Source organism: Rhea pennata, chromosome 5, assembly GCF_028389875.1.
Source record: "Rhea pennata isolate bPtePen1 chromosome 5, bPtePen1.pri, whole genome shotgun sequence".
In the NCBI taxonomy this organism is placed as follows: Eukaryota; Metazoa; Chordata; class Aves; order Rheiformes; family Rheidae; genus Rhea; species Rhea pennata.
In genome coordinates, this window is record NC_084667.1 from 63106861 (window position 1) to 63122005 (window position 15145).

The window sequence follows — 15145 nt, forward strand, 5'->3', positions numbered from 1 at the left end:
GTGGGCGTGTGCATTTCTGTTCAAAAGTGCTCTTTATCTCAGAGCAAGAATGCACTTCATGTGATAAAGGGGTTGCTATAGTGATCAATGATTTGTATTTAAACATGAGTATACACTGTACTAAGGAAAGATTTTCAGTTAATAGCCAGAAGGTGAATTAAGGCCTGTCACTAGCAGTCTGAGTCACCCTCCTCCTCAAACATTTATCTTTTTTGCATTTCAAGTAACACATCTTTTCAACGTAGGAATCTTATTTTTTAGAGCATAGATGATGGTCCATAATAAGCATTCTGATACAGTTCCCCTCAGAAATATCTAGGGTGGTCTACGTCTCAAACAAGATGTTGGACAAGCCTTAAAATCTTTATCTACCTCCCAGTGATCTATTTTTCAATTGTTCGTACTCATCTACCATTAAGTGCAAAGCTCCAGCTTTTCACAGCTACATGAGTATTTATGGGATTTGTGCACGTGCATACAAAAGTCAGTGTGTGCATGTTACTCAGAACTTCTGTCGTACGTCTTGCAGAAGTAATGTCAAAGATGGAAGAATCATCTCTGTTGGACAGCACACAAAATGACTTGGTTGCCCGTTTAAAAAAAAAAAAAAAGTCTTTCTGTATGAACACTAGACTTCGAAGACCAAAATGCAAGGCAGGCCAGGCTGCCTAGAGAGAGCGTGAAGTTATGCAAACGTAAGTGATGCTATGTAGCTGTCAAGTTATTTTTGTCTGGTTGCTGAAATAATATTTAAGAAGGAAATGTAATGGGATTACACTCGCTTCATGTTTCCCTCCGCATGTTTATCCCTCCCCACTTTCATCTGCGCATCTGTTATGGAAGAGATGGAATGAAGGTACATTGGAGAATCGCTACTGAAGGGTAGAGAAAACTGCTCATAGCAAAGCTTTGCTTTCATCTACGTGCCTGAGCTGGAGAATAACTGCTGTGCATCACCATAAACCCACAGGCACAAAGGGCTGAGAGGCACTTTTGTGTCCCAACAGAGCTGAGTGTCTCCTCTTCTAGCAGAGTGCAGAGCAGACTGAAGGCCAAGTCTTTGACGTGATAGCTAGAAAGTATCTGGATTTCAGGAAATCTTAACTTGTTCTACTACAGCTATAGACATCACTGCAGAGAAAAATGCACATACTGGAAAAAGGGAGCAAAAAAGAAATGCTAAACTCCATGGCAGTGACCTTTTCTTGGGCAAAGTCACCTTTACCATGGGTTGGCCCCTTCAGAGAGAAGGGCGCTACCTGGGATTCACTGCTGTGCAGGCTTCCAGCACACGCTTACAGATGCTCAATCTTCTCCCTACTGAAATTGTCACCAGAATTCTCGTCGTCTTCCTTGGCTCAGCTGGGGCTGCAAATGCTTTGTGAATGTACTGACTATACAAACAAACGCGTATCCAAGGGAAGTGTGGGATTTAGATACTTCCATTTGATTTTATTTCCTCCCCTCTTCCCAGCAGTGTTGTTGTAACATCCAGCCAAGTATACTGATTGATACTGTACATCTAACCCAGTCATTCAGGACAGAGCCAATATGCATTTCACAAGGTAAAATGAGTCCATTTCTGCCACAGAAACCTGAGAGAGCAGCTAATTATGGACTAGGCTTGAAATGGAACTTGCAGTTCCAATGCACGGGCATAAAATTACCATTTTTGTCTCTAAAGTGAGGTCCTTTGAATGAAGCATAATAGCACATGGACATTTCTGGCACGTCAGAACATTTAGTTCCCACAATAAAAAGTCTTTCATTAATCCACACAATACCTTTGGATGAGAAGCTACTTGTAGTAGATAAACTGGGACTTGGCCATATCCGCCCCCTTACGCAATAACCATTGTTCATGTTTTTAAAATGCACACACCAGGAACAAAACGAGAGACATATTCCAAAGATGTACAACGGGAGGACACTTGAGATTTTGCAGCAGACACGTACCATGTCAAAGTCCATCGAATGCAAAGAAGGACAAAGGAGCCTCAGGTAGGTCAACAAGTAGCGTGTCAGAGGCACACAGCAAGAGGTGAGGGAGGTTGGACTAGATGATCTCCAGAGGTCCCTTCCAACCTTACTGATTCTATGACTGCCACTGCACAGCATTTCGACGTGTCGTGGAGCATCTTTTGGGATTGCTTTGTACAGCAAGCCAAAATGGTGTTCAAAATGCCCCTTAGAGCTGGCCCACACGTGCTAAGGAGCTGCCTTCCACCTCTTTACTTGGCTCAGGGCAACGTGCTCCAAGGAAGGAGCATCTCCATCAAAAGCCTTGCTGCTCAGAGTATGGAGGTATTCATTTCTACAGAAAACTAGCGGTCTCTTGTGACTCAGGAAGATGTGACCTTTGTGCTGTTCTTTTAATATATCTGATGCAGGCTGATATTTTTTTCAGAAATTAAATCTCGTGGTAAAATAATAATGAAATTTAACATATCATACAGAAAGAATATGACGGAAAAGGGGGATGCTAAGTCATCAGACGCTTACAACATCTTAAAATCTGTAATGGTTTCCTGAGGTTTCAAAATAAAAGCACAGAACCAACTAAAAGAGGGCAGAGGTGCTTCAACCTCAGACCATTTCTACCATAAAAAAAAAAAAAGCCTCGTTTCAAAGGAGACCAGAGTGATGGCCACTTGGCTAAGTCACAGACACCCCCCACCAGTTGCCTCCAGCTTTCTAGATGCTTCCCATTGTCTGAGCCATAGAAACTACTGGAAAAAGGCACAGATCTAACCCAGTGATCCCACACCACCACCAGGCACAGCCTGCACATGCAGCCACTGCAGTGCATCCCAGGATGTTCGTCGTTAATTGACAGCGAATGCTGTCAGGCAGAAAACGACTCCAATTCAGATCAAAGATTGCAGTCAGAAATCAGGCGATAAAACAGTTTCTCTGAAGGAGTATTAGCAATAAGAGGTAAAACACAGGGAAAAGGGGAAACAGAGGTGTGTGCACGTAGCAGTACCATTATCTTGCACCGCACAGATCATTATTTCACTTCTTTCCCCCCCTAACATTTTGAGTTTCAGTGTCTCCCTCCCTCTTACTCTTCCCCCAATATCCTTCAAGAACAGAGCCACTGAGTGCAATAAAGAACAATTCACCGTACCTCAGCGCTCCAAGCTGACGAGCTGTCAGTAGCATCATTTCCTTCGAATCCTTGGTTGGTAAATGCCGTCTCCACTTCCAAGCGTGCTTCCGTGGCTTGTCGGCTAACGTTATCTGCAATGCTGGACTCCATCCTAAGCCCTCTATGCTGCTCAGAACCCCTACTTTCAGTTGCTGTTGTTGAATCAACAGATGTTTGGTCATCTTTGCGATACGATAGGTTGTCTTGGTAACTCAGTTGGCTTAGTTTGTCCAGATCTAATAATTTTCAGCAAGAAAATCATTTCAGAAGGACTACAAGGAATTTTTCTTCTCCTCCCTCCCCAAACACATCTTTCTCTCTTTCCTTTCTTCTTTTTACCCTCATCTACAGTGTATGTCTGGTAGAGTTTCTACTCATGAGTAGTCCAGCACTCGACCTGGGAAATAACACATCTTGTACAAACCAACATTTGAATGGAGCGGACATGGCTGTTTCTCCACAACCTGAATAGCAAAGCTGGCTGCCTTTACTTGAGAGAGTTACTCACCAAACGCAGTTATCAAAGGAGTGTTTGGTGTGTTCAAAGCACCTTAGAGCTACTTTGTAGTCCCAAAGCAACCATTTCCATAAAAGCACAGATCAGAGAAATCACAGAAAAGCACAGCATACACGGCCTGATACACAGAGAGCAGCGACTTCCTTTTATCCAGGAGAAGGAGGTGCAAAGGACAGGAATATTCTGCAAACACTTTATGAAGAAAATGAGGGACCTTCTGACAACTAATGAATCTGATGGCAGGTATTGCTTTAGGTACAGAAAAAACTGGATTCTACCTCCAGCACTTTCAAATAAGCAAGGAGCTATTTACAGTGAAATAAAACAAGTTGTGCTTCCAGGCATCTGTTGAAAATAAGGAAGTAAGAGTGATTTCCTTCATTTGGGGTTGAAAAGTTTGCTCTCAAGAAAGACACAATTACAAAACAACAAATTTTTAAAATTTGGCTTCCAATTCAAAACTAGAAAAAAAGCTGGGTTTATAGAAAACAATTAGTTTTTTTAAGTAAACACGCTGTTTCTGATTCATACCTGCTCAATAAAAATCATATAAGGGGAAAAAGGGGTTATACCTGGACACCATTTCACAAAAGTGGGCAGAATTCTCTGCCTCTCTCCCTGGCTACACTTTCTTTTCAACAATTCAGCAGTTAGGAGAACCACCAGCAGCCTTTCTCCTCCCTCCTCCCGAGAAGGGTCTCACCTCCCAGTAAAATGCCTCAAGCACGAGCACTTAACAGAAAACTCTGAGACACCTCATAGCGTTGTAATTCTGGTGCTCTTCTGAGACATCTGGGAGATGGTCCTTCAAGGAAAGAGGGACCTGAACTCAGATCTCTCCAATTCTAGGCGAGGGCTCTTCTCAGTTCTAAAATGCAAAACAAACCCACCTCTTCGCCACTTCCACCTCTCACTTGGTAGACCTAGCTCTGAAACTGAGAGCCCTCGTTCTCCCACCTCCGCCCTGAGCTGAAACTCTTGAGTGAGGGTAGAAAGTCATTTGATTTTTGCTGTTGCTCCCTATTGAGCAACTCTACAGAGTCAGAAAACTGAAACAAGTAAACATAAGAATGCAAGCAAGAAACAAAATAACAGAATATCCACATATACAAATTTACCGAGACTGAATGGGTACAGGCTCTCCTTAAGGCATTTAATTAGCAAGGCAATGTCTAATACACATTTTAAACAGTGGGTCATCCATCAAAGCACACACCACGCAGCAGGCTTTCAGAATAAAAAGCTACCGTAGTACGAAATTATCCTCGCACAATTGTCTTGTGGTTTTGACTCCTGCTGGGATAATATCTAGATCAATAAGAGAGGAATTTTCAAAAACTACATTAAAGCCATAAAAGACTCTTTGTAACGGGAAAACTCCAGAAATATATTAATAGAGCAAGCCATTTCCTTAAGACTTGGACACAAAACAAATGTGTTAGGAAAGCAAATACAATATATAGAGAAAGGAATGGAAAAAATGATTCACCAAAACCATTTAGTGAAACAGTCTGGCTTTTTCTTTAAATTTAAGGTAGTTTGGTAAGTGATAATCATTTACAAATGCACATATTAGAGGATTATTACAGGTAATGGCTCAACTATACAGAAAAGGACAACTATACCTCTCCAATTACATCCATTCTAATACTACATTCACAAAAAACCAGTCAAAACAGAGGTGCTTCACGTAAGGGAAAAGGTCACAGCAGTAAAAGGACTATAATTTACCTGAGAGAACTTTAAGGCAGAAAATGTCAACTGTCTTATGAATAACTGATGTGAATAAACAGCACAGTCTCAGGCATACGTTGGAACAGCCTTATCTAAATATCTGAACTGTAATTAGCCAAGAGTCCCCACAGAGCAAGAGCAGCCAATTCTAGACTTCAGGACAAGAGAGCACCGCAGACCAAAAGAACATTCTCTCAATCCTGCCTCTCAAAAAAATTTTTTTTTTGTTAAGTCACATGTATATACAAGCCAGGAAGCAGGCAATGGGAATACTAGGGAACGTAAATCATCAATAAATTAGGAAAGCCTGGTTTTGAGATTGAAAATTTGCTTGATTGAAGAAACTACTAATTCTGTAAGAGGAAAGGATGAACCCCACTTGCAACATCTGGGAACAGAATTCTTGCCCAGGTACTAGGCTATGGAAGACTTTCTCCAAAGATATGGGGAAAGTTTCAGCACATCAAATATTGAAAATTAAGCTGGAAAATACTGTGAAGATCTCTCTCACATTGGCAGGTAAATGGCCTGGTTAACCCAAAGTATCTTCCTCTTTTTTCAGTGGTAAACAATCTCTGACTTCTTTAAAGCATCACTATGCGCTAAAGAAACAAATACTAAGAGGTCTCATCAATTCTTACAAAGTACCACCAAAGTTAAAAGATGAATCCTGACAGATCTAGCTACATTAACACTGTACAGTTAATTGATCAGCAAGAAACACTCGGATGAAGAGCTTAACGTACGTCTGTTCCCTGCGCTGACCAGGGGGATGTTTGCTCTGGGGACTGCAGTCAATCACCGTGCTTTTACAAGAAGCAAAATGTCTTGTCTTTGTGACTCTCCAAAATGAAAGAAATCTGATCTCTCCTTCCAGGCTGCACATACACATATGCTGAAAATTAAGACCTTGTTTAAATACTGTCCAGAGGAGGAAAGGCTTTCAATATGGATGTGGGTACTTCTTGACTTGAAATGCTATTAGCTGTGATTTTCAAGCCCTCTTCCTGAAAGCCAGGAACAGCAACAAAGGTTAGTGGAACTGAGGGATGTCAGCCCTCCTATAGCCATAATTCTCTTGCTTTGCCCTTGCTAATGCTCCAGTTTCAAATCACTCTTCAGGAGCCTGGCACCAGGTGCTCACTGACACCCAACCAAACAAGCCAGACACAGGGCAGCTGAGCAGTGTTCCTGGTTATTTTGAGATTAGCCAGCAAAAATGGCTTAAAAAAAAAAAAAAAAAAAAAAAAAAAAAAAAAAAAAAACTTCCTCTTGCCTCTTGCCTCTTAGGAGCAGAATCATTATCTAATTACAATAAATCTAAACAAAAATGGCTTGTAAATTTTAGGGGTTAAAGAGAAGAATGATCTTAAATTTTAAGTGACATTATGCAATCAGGCCAAGATTGTTTAATTTACCACATGCTGTTTAACAGCATCAGAAGACGCCATGTTTCCAGAACTAAAATAGGCTCTTTATTAACAGGGTGATTTGCAGATAGGCAGCGGGTAGAGCTGGCATCCTAGCCATTCAGATCCCCAGAGCATCCTACAAACACTTCCCTCCTGCGATGTTCGCTCCTCTTTCCAAAATCTATTCAGGTTACAGAGATTTTTTTCACGGGTGAAAAGTTGAAGCCAAATGAATCTGAAGTGAAGAGTGCCATGATGTTGGTACCAGAAACAGAGGGTCAAGAAAAATCTTGTGTAAGATGATGATGTGAGGAGACTCCACAGTATGTCAGGGCTGAATGAGAAAGAAGCTATTAAGGGCCCTCTGAGATGCTCAGTTTGCTGTATCCTTAAGTTTGTTGTTGATTTCTTGTTCTGTAAAAGAAAAAAACTACCAGCCATATGAGTAAAATGTCTGTTAAGAGAGGACTACTCCATAACAGCTCAGGCAGAGTCTAAAGCTGGTTTGAAAGTGCCATGATCTCAGTCTGAACTCAGTACTTTCAAAAGATCTTTCAATGTCCCATCCAGAAGCTCAGAGGGATCTGTTCACATGAAACAGTGTTTGATACACCTTCAGGGGATCAGTGATGGCTTTACACCCATAAACCTTTCTGCTTTGCTGATCATTGCACCAGCTAGGGACTGGAATGAATTCTCACATACGTGAAGTTCTCTGACCAGCAACTGGGGATTAGCAAGATGTGGGGGTTATTTGAAAATTATCCCAACCACTCAGCTTTTGGTACAGATATCCCATATCAGGAGTTGTGAGCAGGTGTAACCATCATGGTACACCTGAAATGGCAGCTCTACACCCCTCAGAGATCCCTTTGGCTTTGAAGGACAGACATACCTATGGATATTGCTTTTACAGACATTTGTAATGAAAGGTCTAATCTTGAGCGTAGTGGTTCTCTGCAGTGAGTGCAGAAAACAAAATGACTTCAGTGAAAGCAGGCTTCAACTTTTAGTTTCATCTAGTTTCTGAATAACTATTTAAATATTATCAATGTTACCTCTGAAACGAAAAGAGCAACTCTGTACCATGCTGTGACAGAAGAACAGTTCAACAGAAAGCCATAACTCAAAATGATCACATTAATAAAAGGGAGCATTAAAATCAAACAACTGTATTTCAAAATTAAAACATTTTATGGAACTAAAAAACAAAGGGTACTTTCATGATTCTTCCCTCTAATGAATTTCTCTGTATTTTAGAATCTGTTCAGGCCAATTTTCTAAGTAGCAACATTTTTAAAAGCACTTCATCTTTGTTTGTATAAAAGAGTCATTACATTAGTCTATAGAAGATCATAAAATTCTTCCCTTCTGTGTCATAAATTTTTAGTTTCTGTCATTGCCTGACATTTGGCATATGTGCTGGTAAATGATACAGCATAATTCATTCGCTGTTCACCTTGTGTTTGCAAAGCTGCTGTAAAAGGAGACATTCAACTTCTGCTAAAAGGCTTGCTAAAGAAATGAAGTAATACAGATTAAAATTATCAGAACCAAGTCCTGCAGTCTTTACTCTGGTAAAATTGCCAATAAAATCCATGAAAATCCCTGTGAATTAGAAGCCAAAATTGGAAAACAATGTACAGGTAATGGAAAGATCTCCACGGCCTTCAGTCTAGAGTTTGGATCGAGGCTCTCCTTCCATAAGTATTTTGGAAATTAGCTGCAGGTAATGACTTAGGAAACCAAATTTAGCAAGAGATGAAGCAAGATTCAGGACTTGTTCTCCACAACAAAAGATTCTTTTCCAGGTTGAGGGTTACAAAACTTAACGAAGCAAACCTCTTTAATCTTATTTTATGTAAGCAATACCTTCACATTCAGATGCCTCTGTGCTGTACTCCTCATGGCTGGAGAGCAAGCGGCTGAATTTGGGTCTATGTTCCAAGCCCGTTTGTGTTGTTTTTTCAGATACTCCAGATCGAAAACTTTGTGAGCGTGACACAGAGATCTCAAACTGCTTAATCACCTCATCATCGCTGTCTGAAGATGTTGTCAATTCTTCATCTTCCCCGTAACTGTTTACTGGGAGAAAAATACAACTCAGGCTTTAGACAGTCTGCAAGCCCTGGCCCAGAAGTCAGGTAACATGGCACCCTTCCAGCTCTCTGAGGGGCCTTCTGGGGAGAAAAAGCAGCGTCCGTGTTTGGAGAGGACTGGAGAATGAAGCTGAGGAGCACCTGCTTCTTCAAACCTCTGGAAGGCCTATGGATGTCATATTGTATCAGCAACAGCTACATATTATCAAACCTTGCCCAATCCTGCATATTACTTTAAATATATATATATATATATATATTTAGAGAGTGGAAACACACAGAAGAAGACAAAATATACATAGACAACCACTTACAAAATGATTACCATATGCAAAGACAAAGCAGTAAGTAAAGGACTTAAAAACTTTCTCATACTTCCATTCCCCTTCAGCTCCTACTAAGGTAGAGAGGGAACATTTCCCCGTACAGGAAAATCAACAGAGATGTAACCTGCTCTGGGCAATGCCACGAACATATAGTTACAGCACACGGCTAACAGGCACCGCTGGCTCCATCTGCCAGTCAGCAGGGGGACTCAGGAGAACAATGTTAATTTTAACCTTTAAGAGTGAAGATGCGCACTTGAGCACTTTGCCGTGAGCGCACTTCTCCTCCTGCCACCAACGCGTGCTTTGAATAGGAGATTACTGCACCCTCACCAGTGCATCAATATCCATCAGATGGGGCAAAGGGGATTCAAGACATACGCTATATTCTTGGCTGTGCTTTGCCAAGATGAAAATGCAGTGGCCTTCTGCTTGCTGCCCAGCCATTGGCATCAAGGACGCGGAATAGCAGGATGTTTTAATTCACAAATGTGACCAGAGGAAGGAGCAGAGGAGCAACGGGCAGTCAGTGCGCGCACGCACACCTGTGTATGTGCAAACCAGCCAGCTGCCCAGTGTGGTCCATTTGCCGCTGGCTCTTGAGCATGAAGCATATGGGAACGGTTGCCAAGACTCACTCTGATAATTGCCATGGCAAACCCCAGCAGCTGAACAAATCAATGACGCAGGCGAAGGGGTGGAGGACAGTTTTCTCAGAGCCACCAGCTGATTTTGGAGGGAAAGCATTTTTTCCACCCCAAATTTCACTTATGCCAACCACATGGCACTACGGGTAGGGAAGCAAGATCCTGCTTTCACACACAGTGTTAGGTCTAGTAAAAATCTGCAGTATAAACCTAGTGGCAACTGCTATCACTGCTCCATGGATTTACCTGCTGCCCCAGTGGCTGCCGCGCAGGGGACGGCACTCGATCCCTCGGGCAGAGGCAACAGAGCAAGGAGGTTGCTGGCACCCAAGGAACTTGTTCCCACCAACAGCTCAGCAGAAGGTGATTTCTTCTGTGCAGCCAGGCTGGTGGACTTGACCGTCTAGTCTGGCTTGGCAACAATAAGCCTGTTGCTCCTTCTAGAAAACTGATCTCAACTGGAGGAAAAAGATAAATGCCTCTATGCTGATAAAAAAGACAAAGGTTTTCAGACATCAGTTTGTAACGACCAGTGACCAGCTCACAAAAAGTGATTATTTTAATACAAGCTACAAAATAGGGTTTAAATTATTTTAAATAAAAATTATTTCAGGCTATAAGAACCCAACGACCTAAATGTGCTACAATCTATTCAAGTAATCAAAATACATAAAACTAAACAGTCCTTTTCAGCCAACTGTGTTCTCAATTCACTACCTGCAGCTCATGCTACATCTGCAGAATTAATTTAAATGGTCAGCAAATGCTAATCAGTATATTATCAGTTTTACATGTATGTATGCATACTCTGGATATGTAATGCAGAAAATAAGAATTATATAAGAATTATTCCAGTTTATACAAAAGTCCAGTTTTCACTCAAATAGCTTGCCAAAAATCCCAAGTAAAACATTATCTTCAATAAATATGACTTTCACTGTTTTCTAAAAAAAAAAAAAAAAGTAACATTAAGATCCTGCATTGAAGTACATGAGGCTGTATATTTACATAAATGTGCATTAACATAGGGTAGAAATCTGTTTATGAAAAGAAACATCCAAGGGCCCTGTGGATCCAGCCTTGTGGGAATGCTTATGGACAGATGATCCCTGGGGGGACCCGCACACAATTCCCTGCAGAGCAGAGCAGAGCCTATTTTCTGGGACAGTCAATATGGCAGGCCTATTTCAGAACTGCCAAAAAAATCACACCAAAATTAAAAGCCAGAGGAGCTGTTTGGAAAAATTCCAGCAAATTTGCTATCTTCTAGGAAGCAGGGGCTCATTTGGAGCTTTTTTAAACTTTGCAGCCATGTGAAAAGCAGACACTAGAACAACTTTGGAGCTGTACAGCTGCTCCTAAGATGCACCAAGTTCCACATAAACCAAGAAGGAATCAAGGATCTCCTTGGATAAAAATGTGAGGAAAAAGGCCAAGCATCGTAGTTCCTAAGGTAATGCTACACCAAACCCACATGCAGGGATGTCCAACCTGTACTCCTCAAGCATTAGTTTCCCTTCAAATTTCTGAGCGTGTTTGAAAAATTGAACACTTTTTTGGATACCTGAGAAATACCTCAATGGACTCATAGAAAAGTAAGTGGTGCAGGAGAGGAGACAGATACCAATGCTAGCTTTGTTTCCAACACTAATGCAGGGATTCTTTTGTAAATTAAACGCAACAAAAATCTAAAATTAGTGATCCAATTACAGCCTTTAGCTGTGATGGGGTTACTTGCTGCTTTTTTGTCTGTTTCCACGCTGCTTAGAAACATTTTTATACGCCAGATTACACTGAATCAAACTATAAGCCAAGGTTTATCTCTGTACCATCTATCGAATTCATCTACTGAATCTTGCTTGGGTGAGGGGGAAGAGCTTGGCCCAGTTTGATATATTACTGGCCTCTTGACTTTGACTTCAACTTTAAAATCCCCAAAGGATGACTGCATCGCTTGTTATGACACTGGATGCTATTTCCTACTTGCATTTGGAAACACAAAGCCTAATTAAACAGCGGCACTGGGGAATCTGTAGCAAACGCCTGAAACGCCTGCTACTGCATCTCTGTCTACGGAGCAGACAGCTCCATGTCAAGTTAATATCTCTGTATTAATACAACTAACTTCACCCAGGGGAGAGAAAAACATTCACCATTCAGATATACAAGTGTCCTGATTAGAAAAGGACAAGAGGGAAACATTTTCTACATCACCATGGAAACTTAAATAAAGGACCCATAATTACAATCTAAATTCTGGAAAGATAATGAATACATCTTGAGATCTGCAGATGTTGTGTAGAATATACATATCTCCAGCAACTTCAACTCAATTACTTATACACCGCATCTGTTTTACAAATCAACTTCCTACGAATCATAGAGGCACATAGAGGGATTTTTTCTTTTTGGAGGAAAAAGAAGGGTGACCTCGTTTTTTGGCAAAGTATTTCGAACTACTACTACTTATAAGAAAGTTTCAAACAGCACATCAGAGGGTTAGTTTGCAGGCATCCAAATACACTGAGCTAAAATTTATGAAATAAATAATTCAAAAAATTGTTTCACTTCACTAACTGTACAGAATAAATTATTACTTACTCAAAGTTTATCAAAAAATATTATCCAATAAAATACATCAAGTTCAGCGTAATATACAGACGTATTGCAGGCATTCCGTCTGCTGCATGTTATAAAAAAAAAAAAAAAAAAAAAAAAGGTCATTTTGACCCAGCAATTAAAAGCTAGCAAATGGCAAATTTCTGCATTTCAATATAACTAATTCTGCCCTTGTGTGCTCACTCTCTTGCTAGAGATTTTGATTCTGCTCTACTTAAGTCAGTGAGAGGTTCCTCATTGGTTTCAATGGGAGTAGGATCAAGCTCTGAAGGAAACACAAGTATTACACACAAACACACACACAAAATGTATTTGATCATATTACTAAAGACAGTATCAGTACATCTATCCATAATGCACGTACTTGGAGAATCCCAGGAGCTCTCCACTCAGTGCTCTTTGCTATTATGGAAGGAGACACAGAGGCTTGGCCTGAATATTTTTGTGTTCAGAATGACAGGAGAGAAGTAGTGATCTGCAATGGCTTCCAGCTCAGCAAAACCAGAACTGCATATGCACCAAAGAGGAAGGGTTTCCTTTTGGAAAATTGGAAGGGCCTGCTGCAAACAATGGATGTGTTAAGGCTTCTCAGAGAAGGAACATTTTAGAAAGGGAACAGAAGGCAACACATGTGGAGCTGCTGCTACCAATTCCTATGTAACCGTAGCTTTGATTTGCACAGGGTCTTCAATCTGGAGTTGTCTTCTCACACTTGCTATCAATCATCTGAACTGGGAGCTCAAATGAAAGCACAAAGTAACACAGCTACCTGACTTACAGGTTCAACTAGAGAAGAGAACACCCTGTGTCTTTATGCTCTAAACTATCTGGAAGTAGAATCTGATCACCAAAAGGCCTTCATTTTATAACAAAGAAGCAAAATCCAAACTATCCACCTAGACCTTCAGCGTATTGAATATGTATGGAAAATGCCTTGCAATACAGTAAACCTACGATGTTTCTATGTATGTCATTACGGCTAAAGAGATTGTGCAACGACTGACTAACCATGGACTACATCGACTAGTCATTTACTACCTAACAGAAGGCAGTTCTCTTTTTGCAATACACTGATCTCTACTTTTGCATCTGTCCTCACCCTTCACCCTGTCATGAGCCAAACCAGACTAAAGTTCTCCAAGGCAAACAGGCAAACACACTGGACATTTGCAAGGGATGCAGGCAAAGAGATCACAGCTTGGCAGTTTTCATTTCAGGGGAAATTTCCAACAAAAAGGTGAGGAAAAAACCCAAACAAAATAAGTCAAAGAGGAATCAGAATCAAGACCAACTGCATTATTTGGCTCTGACTATCAAGAACCTCTGTAGGTGAATAATACGGCGGTCAGAGAAATAAACTCCAATTCTGCAGGCTGCTGTGAAAAGAAATAGGAAACTGCCCACAGAAAACAGCAGGAAAACAAACATCTTTTCCTGTTGCTTTTTTTCCTACTCTTAAATTTGGATTTTAAAAGTAGGATTCAGATTCAAATTGACTTTCACTTTCCTACCTATGGTTCTTCTGTAGTTAAATGAGATGGCAGCCAGTAAGTTTTAAAGAACCAAAATCCCCCGTGATTTTCCCCATCACCTACTTCACATTTTGCATGTGGATTAAGCATCAGTCAGGCATCATTTATCCTACTGGGTTACATTGGCAGAGGCTCCAGGTAGGCAGGGAAGGGGAAGAAAAAGAGACTACACTGTAGGAGACACTACTAAGCCAGGAAAATCCCTGGTGTGGACGCAGTTATATCTGTGAGTCAGCCTACAGTCCTCCGTCAGCCAAAGTTAGGTTGCTTGAAAAAACTATGCAGCCGCACAGGCAGAAAAGCATCTTCTGGGAGCAGATACAGCATTTAAACTGGGGGCTCTGCAGGGCACAGCTGTCACTGTACAGGCTCTGGGGTGCAGGAGTGCAAATGCTCACGGACTAGGGAACTGCACTGATGGCTGGATCCCCATAGCCACTTTTTGCAACACTGTCTTTCCTCCTAACAAAAAATAACTTTCACTTTATAAGCATTATTTCCATCACATTTTTTCTGGTAGACTTTATACCATGATAGGTTGAATTCCTTCAGGTTCCCTATCTGCCACTTCTTTTACTAGTTTGCTTGGTTTAGATACTCGTTTCTCCTCCTAATGCAACAGAGTCTCTTTGTAACGCACAGTCACTTTCCCAAAGTTCATCCAGCCCCACTGCTTAACTGCATCCCAGCTCCCTCCAACACACATAAGGAAGTTTCTCTGAACTGGCACTAGCTTCTCCCAGAAAACGACTTCCCTCCCAGCGGAATTCAAGCTAGCAAAGGAAGTGCCCAGGACACCGAGGACATTCACTCCCGCTCCTCCTCAAAGCTCAGTTTCCCCTGTGCCACACTCCCGAGCAGCCAGCTCCAGCGTACGCATGCTTACATACCATTCCTAACGCTCAACCCTGTAAGCATTAGCTTCACACCCACAAGTCTTTGTTTGCTCATTAACAGGGTGGGAAACAACTCCCTCGCAAAGATATTTGTTTGGGGGTTGCTACGGATAACTACTGCATTGCAACAAGACAGATTTATATTCCCACTGATTTTTCTAATTGAATCTTTGTTTACTGCCATGGGGTTGATTCACCACAGCCTCCCTTTA

At 41.3% G+C, this 15145-nt stretch overlaps 1 protein-coding gene across 3 annotated transcripts in view; it reads right to left on the reverse strand.

Moving 5' to 3' along the window:
- SYT16 (synaptotagmin 16) overlaps positions 1-15145 on the reverse strand; it is a 110394-nt gene that overhangs the window by 15537 nt on the left and 79712 nt on the right. For 2 of the 3 annotated variants that reach the window (XM_062577839.1, XM_062577838.1), the window contains exons 3-4: positions 8687-8899; positions 3131-3387 (exon numbers count right to left, since the gene is read on the reverse strand). In XM_062577839.1, coding sequence (XP_062433823.1) covers positions 3131-3387; positions 8687-8899 — 470 coding nt within the window. The remainder of the gene's footprint in view (positions 1-3130; positions 3388-8686; positions 8900-15145) is intronic. The other variant, XM_062577840.1, reaches the window with a different exon arrangement.